The sequence below is a fragment of the Triticum urartu genome, chromosome 2, assembly GCF_003073215.2.
Source record: "Triticum urartu cultivar G1812 chromosome 2, Tu2.1, whole genome shotgun sequence".
Taxonomy (NCBI): Eukaryota; Viridiplantae; Streptophyta; class Magnoliopsida; order Poales; family Poaceae; genus Triticum; species Triticum urartu.
Window position 1 is genome coordinate 722517414 of NC_053023.1, and position 9597 is coordinate 722527010.

Sequence of the window (9597 nt, forward strand, 5' to 3'; positions counted from 1 at the left end):
TGCCTCCTGTGGACTGTGGTGTGGAATGGAGGAAATACATGGTCTTGGTGTTGGATCCATGAACCTGGCAATGAACCTAGCCGTGATGTAGCCTAGGTTAGAATGAACTAGCTAGCTATAGCCAAGGGAATCTCGTGAGATGTGGCCTTTTTGTGCGGCACAACTCAGCTAGATTTGCAGCTCCGAATCGTGCAAAAGATCATGGAGAAAAGGTGCTTGCCGACCCTGCAAATTCCTTATTTCTTCGAGCAGCAAGCAAGAGATCAGTGTCGTCGTCGTTGCTAGGTTTCTGTCCACGAATATGCCCTTCTTTCACATGCAAGGAGATGCATAGATCACATTATAATTATTATCCCAACCGGCTCAAAGCTTGTGCCTGTTGCAAGACAGGGGAGAGGCATACGGGGTGGGAGTCCATGTAAACTTTGCTTAATTTGTTGCAGAAAATGTTCAATAAACCTCATGGATGGATGTGGTTGTTGCAGTATCTATCTTGATAAAGTGATCGATCAGGCTGCTTTAGAGGCAGAAGAAGAAGAGAAAATGTTTTGGCCGTCTGTGGCGTTGAACATTTCACAGCCGGTTCAGTAACTAGATGGCTTTCCACTGTACTAGTGCTCTACTTTTCACTTGGTAGCTTCTTTGAAAAGCGCCAATAGTGCGTGCCACGCGTAAACAGTCCATATTGAAAGAACAGAAGCAGAAAGTGTGGAGATGATGTATTAATGGTTCGTTATTAGGAATTCAGCCTTGATGAGCTTAACTAGTGACATGTGAGCTGAGGCTTAGATCGTTTTAAAAGTAACCGAAATACTCCCTCCGATCCATATTAATTGTCGCTGATTTTGTACAAAGTATTTTACTTGTCTTTTTCATGTCGGTGGTCTGCGGAACTTACAGGTTTCATCAGTTTATCAAAGGGCATCATCATATACAGGCTATAAACAAATAATGCTAGAACACCTTTAGAAAATCTGTCTAATCCAGTGGGTTAGTTGTCTGTCTCATTATGCGTGACTGTATGGGCAGGCAGCATAAAGGGAGAAAAGCAAAGGATACTGATTGCAACATGCTCTCTGCCACTACAGAATCGATGACTAATATTCCCAAATCCCAAGACCATACAACAGAGTGAAAAGCTACAAGAAGGCGTCCAGGTTCAGAGCACCCGATCTCTATCAACGCAGGACACCTTTCAAAGTTCAGAAAGCCAGATGAGAAGTTCCAAACCAGGTCAGATTAGAGCGGCTGAGCCTCTCTGAAAAAGCGTGCTGATACTTGGGGTATAAGTATCTTCGGAGAAGAATCATTGGCCGAGGCAAGATGACGATGCATTACAATCTCTTCTCAAACATGTATGGGACCGGCGGAGAAGTATCTTCGGAGAAGAATCGATCTGGAGCTTTTCTTCTTCTTGCTCATGCCGTAGGAGGAGGAGGAGAGGCCGCCGTCGGCTGGCATGGAGTTCTCCCATTCACACTTGGCTCTCTAGGTTGCTATTGTTCAGTTAAGGTAGGGAGGAGGGTTTTGTTCTTGTGATCTGCCTTGTGTTCTTGTGTTCGTAGATAGGAAAGATGGGGTTGCATCTCCTTCTCCTCTTGTTGCGTGTGGTTGGTTGCAGCCTGATTGTAATTTTCTTGTATCAAGGCCAATAAATCTTTGGCTGTTTCTCATCTCTTTTGGCCACTTTGTGTGTTTCTTTTCCTATGTGATTTGTTCGGGTGACCTCCGGAAATGCATGTGTTTCTGGATGCGACGATGATTGTACTGGCGGTGTCTGAACTTGAAGCCACATCGATGCAGACGTTCTAAATGCTGATCCAGTACATTATTGTGGCGTGATCCACAGCGTTGTCGTTGACATTCAGGTCACCATGGCATGCTGAGGACCAACTCGTTTAACCATTCCACAACAAGGACGGCCAGCTCAAACCACAAGTTCTTTTAGGGAAGCTAGCTCAAACCAACACAAACTAATTTACATCTGGGGAGACAAAAAGAAACGAGTTCAAAACACCATGAGAAACTTCATTCCGAGGGTAGAGTGAAACATGTTTACCTAGCTAAGCTACTATAGTGTTCTTTTTTTTTCTAAACACAGTATAATCACTTCCACTGAACGAACGTCATAGGAAATACTAAGATAAATCCAGGAAAACACGGGCATCAATCCTAGGTCTAGAAATTGAACCCTAATAGGCTGGTTCCACAACAAGGAATCTAACCACCCGAGCACAAGCACCCGAAATGGAACATCGCAAAGTTGTGCTTGTTGACCAAATGAATTGTGCGTTATATGCCGAGGCCAATGGCCCGCTCTCCGTATGCTTCGATACCAAGTAATAATCCACACCCTCATGAAGGTGGGTGCTCTCAGTGCACGAAATAAATCATGCTCGAGCTCCTTGGTTTGGACAAATTTGAGATGAGAGGAATGCACGGGTTTTTCAACAGAAATCTACCCCACCGCCGGGGTCATCTTTGGCATGATCAAGAGATAAGTAAAACTTTGGGTTATTGTGGGAGCAACAAAAACTAGGTCATATCCGGAGATTGACTTTTGTAACTTGGGATGTGTGTGGGAGTAGCTATATTCTCCTCTCTTAATTAATCGATGAGACAAAGCTTACGCCTCTGTTTCGAGAAAAATATGTTTGTATATAGAGATAGTCTTCTATCACTTGTCCTCAAAGTTCTACTGGTTCTAAATGGTCACCATACCAAAACGTAGCTGTCGAGTTTATGACTCGATGATGGCATCATGTCCTTTGTTTTGTTAATCTCAAATCACACGACATAAATTGTCTAAAGATACAAATAATACATCCACTTGAAGTAAAGAAATTTCAAAAAAAAATTGTTTCAAATGTGGACACATGACGAATACTAAGGCATTAATTCAACGCAGCACTGTTTCTCTTCTCTACAATGTTTAACGACCCCAACGAGTTCCGAAGAATTACAACGAGTTAATAAAAACTAAAAAAGCAGCTCCTAAACGTGGACATGACGAATACTAAGCAGAATTCAACGCCTGTATATGCTTCTCTACTCAAAAGCCCACTGGTTCTCCCTGCGGATCTCTGCCTCCTCCTCCGGTGTAAAGTCATTCTTGATGTTGAAGGTCTTGCGGATCTCCTCGGGAGTCTTGCCCTTGATCATGTCGGCAACAGTCTGGCAAGTAAGGTCCAGCAATCCCTTGATGTCAAGGTAATTTGCAGCCAGGATGAGGTCGAAGAGGATGGCCTGGTCGACCTTGATGAACTCAGCGTCCCAGCTCTTCATGTCCTCGGTGGGGGCTGGCGCCGCGGCTGCCGCAGAAGCGGAGGAGCTGGCGTCTGCGGCTGCGCCGGAGTCGGCCGGCTTGGGGCTGGCTTGGACATGCTTATTGCAGTACTCAATGACCATGGAGAGGGTCTTCGAGTTGACGTTGGGGAGCGGGATGGCGTTGTCGGCGCACTCGTCCTCGATCATGTGGCGGATGGTCTGGGACTCCATGGCGACCGCCTCGTCGACCTCGAACTCCTCGCCCTCCAAGCTCTTGAGCGTGATCTTCTTCTCTCCCTCCGCGGCCGCCATCGATCCGAGGATTGGGAGGCGAACGCGATACGATCGAAACCCTAGCGAAACCTAGCGAGAAACGCTGCGGCGTAAGACAGAACGAAAGATGGGAGCTCGGTTGCGTCTTGGGCTGGGGCTGGGAACCGGCCGGGGCTATTTATATCGTAAACTCGGGCCGTATTCATCAAGGAGTCGGACTCGGGCCGTATTCATATTCATCTTCATCAAGGAGTCCCTCGTCATTGCGTCAGGTCTCGTCAACGTGTCTGCTAGTGAATTTGTTTGGAGATTCTATATAGGCGAACGTTACGTAGCGTCTAGTACTCGTAGGTGGTGATGGAGAATATTCCGGTTTAGAACGGCCCAGTTCATAAGGTTAACCGGGCCAAAAACCGCGCACAAGGAATGAACCCTTGTTGACCACATGATCAGTGGCGGAGGTAGGAACAAATTTTATGTGTGGGAAAATTTGTGAGGAAAAAATATTTTTATTTTTAGAAAATGTAGGTAATATTATATGCACATGTAATAGGAAAGATGTGGTATACGTACTAGTTACTACTGTAGTATACATATGCCTAGTATATGCGGCAAACTTTAGGTATGGCGGACACCAAAGTAGCATATCAGCAATGGAGTCGCGTCAAGCTCGGGTGAGGAGGTGATTCGTCATTCTTTTATTCGGTGGCTGTTGTGATGGTGCCGGAGGCAGATGACGAGCGTTGGTGTAAACCTCAGATATGTTCTACCATCTTTTCAGTTTTGTCATGTCGGTCTTTATATAACTTGTACTTTGTTCTTTATGATATAAATGAAACACGTATTGCCACGCAAAAAAAAGCTATGTCGGACACCAAAGCTTGCCAAATAACTGACTCCGCCACTTCGAAATAAGGATGCCATATGGTATTTGATCTTGCCCCTGCTCCCTTTTTCATGGAGAAGGAAAGATGAATTTCTCCATCCATTGAAACTAGTTCGCGATTGACCAGGCTCGAATGTGCATCCACGAAACAAGGCTACAATCACACAAAAACACACACCTTGATCCGGGCTTGGCACTCCGACATCTCCATTCGCATACGTGCGACAACATTTGGTGCCTCCGCTCCATTTCAACTGGAACTTTCGATCCATTACTTGGATTTTTTTTTTGAAAATTCTCATTCTAAGAAGTGCTCTGTTTAATTACAGCGATAATACCGAGCGGTTGGTACTTGATACTTCCGGGTTATTCGATCCTCGTAGAAAAGGTTCTACATTGTTGCGTTCAGGACCACTCTTCTTGCCTTCGTCCGCACTTCCGAGTGTTGAATATTGCCCTGGCCACTCAGACTTCTTTGTACCATATGGATAGTTACTCTAGTTTTCTATCCATGCTTCTGAGCCTTGGTTACTTTTTCCATAACAGATAGATATTGAACTCTCTTTTTTTTTGCAGGGGTAAAGGAGTTTTGTATTACTCAAGAGCCGAGAAAGTCTTCCCTACCCAGTCTAGGGATATTACATGGACCGGAGCCAATCCAAACCACAGTGCGGTCCTCCGTCCAACCAAAGTTTGCTAAGACATGACTAACATTATTTTGCTCTCTACTAATATGAGTAATACTACACTCTCTTTCACCCAGAAGTCTCTTGATCTCCGTGACCACCATCGAGTACTGCGAACGATCTTGGTCCTGTGACGAAATCATCTGGACTGCTTGCTTGCTATCACACTCCAGAATAATTGGTAGATTAGTCCACTGATGTGCAAGAGCCAAGCCCTCCATACAGCCCGCCAGCTCTGCGTGAAGTGCATCAGGGCAGGACCAAAGTGATCTGCTGCAGGCAGAGATAATGATTGAGCCGTCATGCCTGCGAAGGACCATACCTGAACCTGCTCGGCCATCCTTGCTAGAAAATGACCCATAGATGTTCAGTTTCGTCCAATGATCTGGGGGTGGCTTCCACTTGGCTGGTTCTATCCTTGCTGGTCGCACATGCGATAAGGAACAAACAGTACTATCGTCCTACAGCCATCTTTCCTTTAGCCCAATCACCGCTTGGAAATTGCTGGATGCCTAGCCAGGAAGTGGCGTAGTTTTGCAAGAACCTTCTGGACACTTCCATGGGCGGTGGCTGCTTATCACGTGTAATTTCATTACGCACATACCAGCAACGCCACATGACCAACAACATCCTCATGCGGTCAGCGTCGTCCAGATTAGCAATGAGATCCAGTAGCCACTCTGGCCCAGTATTTCGCACCGTCCTGACATCAGGGATCTGCCAAACTTGCGACATGGTTCGCCACAACTCGACCGCACGTGGACACCTGCAAAACACATGGAATGTGTCCTCTCGCTCGAGACCACACAGTGGGCATATGTCAGTTTTTTCAATATGACGCTCTAGCTTATTCGCCCATGTAGCAAGAGAATTTGTTGCCACACGCCAGCCAAATACACGCACATTAGGAGGAGCAGGGCATCTCCATAATAATGCCCAGACGGCACGTCCCCCGTTCGATGTCCTGCTCGCCGCGACTGAAGAAGGACGAAGTTTGTCCTCAAGCGCCAGCCGGTACGTGCTCCGCACGGTGAAGATACCAGTGCGTTGGGATCCCCAAGCAAGCACGTCCTCCCCCAGACTTGGTGAAGCCTTGATCTTCAGGATTTCTTGGACATCTACCGATAGGAAGTACTGCTGCAGTAGGTCACCACGCCATGCACTGTGAGGCAATTATATCTTTCGTTGTATCAAGGCAATTAAGTCTTTGTTTTGTAACTTTTGTTCGGGTGACCTCCGGAACTGCATTGTGTTTCTGAACTTGAGGGTATCTTGATGCAGATGCTCCAAATGCAGGAACAGTTGCTGATCCAGTACATTATTGTAGCGTCATCTACGGCGTTGTCCGTGACATTCAGGTTACGGTGGCTTGCTCAGCACCAACTCATCTATCCTCTATCCATTCCACAGCATACACGGCCATCTCAAACCAAAACAAGCTACTAGTTCACATCTCGCTTAATTCATAAAAAGTTCATCATCTATACCTCGCTTAATCCATAAAAAATCATTATGTATAAAAAGATGTTCATACCCCCCGAAGGGCCGGACGGCCAGACGGCCACGTCGCCCACATAATACGTATTGGGTTGAGCCCACAAAGCAACTGGTTTTCTCCCAGGAATCGCTAGCATACCCCCAAGCCAACGTGCACGTTCTAGAAAAACTAACGTGTGATGCGCTAGTTTGCATTAAAAAAACCGTGTGATACCGCTAGTTTGGTGCAGGTGAGGTACCATATTTCAGTTTTTTATTTTCTCATTTCCTCCTTTTTATGAAAATTTCAAAATGTTTAAATATATAGATATATAGAAAAAAGTGTTTTACTAATTCTTCTAAAATGTTCACAGTGTATGTATCTAAGGTTATCATGTATTAAAATTTTTCATCCTTCATTTTCAAAAAATATTAATCATGTACTAAAAATGGTCATCATGTATTAAGAATTATTCATCATGAATTTCAAATTTTTTCATCATGTATCTAAACAAATGCTCATGGGGTGTTTCAAAGCCATTCACCGTGCATTAAAAAACTATTTGTCATATATTTCTGAAAATATTGTGTATTTCAAAAGAAAATCTTCATAGTGTATTATAAAAATGATAATCATATATTCCATAGAAAATAATCATGTATTATCAGCATGTTAATCTTGTATAAAACTATGTTCATCATGTATTAAAAATTGTCATCTTGTATTTTAAAAATACACCCAGGAAAGAAAAAGAAAAATAAAACTAAACTAAAAATATTATTAAATAATAAAATGAAAAGAGAAAAATGAAAAAAGGCAAAATCAAAAAATACGATGAACATTTTTCATACACAGTGGCGGTTTTGAAAACACATGATGTATATTTTTTTAAATATGCCAAGAACATTTTATTAAATGCATGACGGAGATTTTTTTAAAAACACTAGCAAACAATTTTTTATGCACAATGAACATTCTTTTAAGCAAGTGATGAAAATATATAGAATACACTATTTAAAAAAACTTCGAATAATTATTTTGTGCACGATGAACATTTTTTAATACATGATGGCAGTTAAAAAATACATAATGAACATATTTTAAAAAGCGTTGAATACTTTTTTAAATACATGATTAACAATTTTTAAAAATATAGTGATATTTGTTAATATACAAGAAAAACACTAAGAAGCAAACAAAACTGGGGTAGAAAAAGAAAACAACAAAGCAAAAAAGAAACAAATGAAATGGCCCACGTGTGTACGATAGTGCTTCATATATGTCGCAGTAAGCGAGATATAGCACTGGCTCACGCATGATGGGATTAAGCAACTACCTAGGCGATGGGCTTCATAGGTCCATGCTTGTAACTGATAGGGGCCAAAGGCTATGTGGAATTTTGTTTTCTTTTGCAACCCGCATTTGAAAGATGCCCACAAAGGCAAACTACAATGTGCGTGCTACATTGGTCGAGAACAGAGAGGAAGAAGACAACATGCCTCTACAGGCGATGGAGCCCAAGCGTGGAGATGGAACAACCGGCTGCGTGCGTAAGAGGGTGCTCACTGCTTAGGAACGACGGTGCACATCAACCGGCTTACAATGCCTTCCTCCCCCGATCGATTGACCATTTTCTACTTCATTGATTTGCAGCCCCATCTCTCCTCGCACTGATCATTCATCCTCTCACTCTCGTCACCATCATCATATTGCTTCAATAAGGTCCCAACTGCTAGGGATATGGATGCACGAAGAACAATACTTCTCAGAGAGAGAGAGAGAGAGAGAGGAGCACGCGCGCACAGTAACTCTACTCCACAGAATGTTGTCAGGGCCCTTAGTCCGCTTCTATATGAACACCAACAGAGAGAACAATACCCATGTGTTGTTGTAGGTGTATCACAGGTTCCTCTGATGCTAAAAGGGCCAGACTGTATCCCACGTATGGCCAGGATAGTGAGATCCCTACGCGTGACAAAATGGACATAACTGACCTCAAGCGCAACTATTTCACAAACTAAACCATAGGCTAAACAAATTCACCCAACTAACCCTTTTGTGTAGCGCCCGACAGGTCGGCACTGCACTACACTGAGTAGCGCCTGACTGACATACGCTGCAATCTTGGCCAATGTGGCACCTCGAGGCTAGACCGGGCCCGACTCCTGGTTGTGCAACGCCTAGGTGAAAGGAGCTACACTACCCTGTGCAGCACCTAGGTGAAAGGAGTTGCACTACCTTATATTAAAACTGTTCTAACTTTTAATCCGTGCATCCGATGAAAACATGTCTTATATGATTGTTGTGCATTTTTTCGTGTTCTACGCAAAGGTGGTATTTTCATCTATGTTAGAATCAATTTGCTTGATGAAAACTCGATTGCAAAAGTGCATCATAATATAACTGACAAAATCTATTAAAACTTACAAACTTGGCATGATAATAGCCATTGACCTATAGCTCTTATGCATTTGCATTCTACATGAGTTATGCCATGCCTATGCTTTCCATGTTAATCATCTTTAACATGTTCATTTGTTGCATCTAAGTGACTAACATGATATAAATGAACTTCTGTTCTAGAAAGTTGCATTTTGTAAGATCCATCGTAATTAATCTTGACATCCTATGAATATGATCTAATTATGTAAGCTGGAAAATTTTATGTCTACTTTAAGTCCATGTCATTTTCATACCCACTAAATATTTGCATCACTATGTTTTGAAATACTGAAGTACCTAAGGCAATGTTCTGCTAGATTGACACTTGTTAATTTCACCAAGTCACTCGATGTCAACAGAACTTTGCATTTTGTAAAATACATAGTAAATCAACCATGCTTCATATAGAATAACTTTATATATGAATTTTGAGCATCTCCATGTCTAACTTCAGTATATCCAACATGTGGAAATGTTAAAAACATTTAACCTGATGTTATGTTGCACTAAAGTAGGCATTAATGTTGTTGACATATTTGTCGCATATCTTACATAATCATATCTTG

The 9597-nt window shown here is 42.9% G+C and overlaps 1 protein-coding gene across 3 annotated transcripts; it reads right to left on the minus strand.

Moving 5' to 3' along the window:
• Positions 1–3048: 3048 nt before the first annotated feature.
• Positions 3049–5452, minus strand: LOC125534362 (SKP1-like protein 1). 3 transcript variants are annotated; one of them, XM_048697614.1, is made up of 2 exons: positions 5441–5452; positions 3049–3558 (listed from the first exon to the last, which is right to left on the minus strand). In XM_048697614.1, exons 1-2 carry the CDS (start codon positions 5450–5452, stop codon positions 3049–3051), a joined length of 522 nt encoding a protein of 173 aa, XP_048553571.1. The 3 variants fall into 3 exon arrangements, with proteins under 3 accessions (XP_048553571.1, XP_048553573.1, XP_048553574.1); XM_048697616.1 differs by lacking the exon at positions 5441–5452 and adding an exon at positions 3732–3746 and having other exon boundaries at positions 3049–3555; XM_048697617.1 differs by lacking the exon at positions 5441–5452 and having other exon boundaries at positions 3049–3582.
• Positions 5453–9597: the final 4145 nt, after the last annotated feature.

Bases quoted from the DNA above. Each gene is read 5' to 3' on its own strand.
- LOC125534362 (XM_048697617.1), bottom strand. From the start codon at position 3,579: ATGGCGGCCGCGGAGGGAGAGAAGAAGATCACGCTCAAGAGCTTGGAG.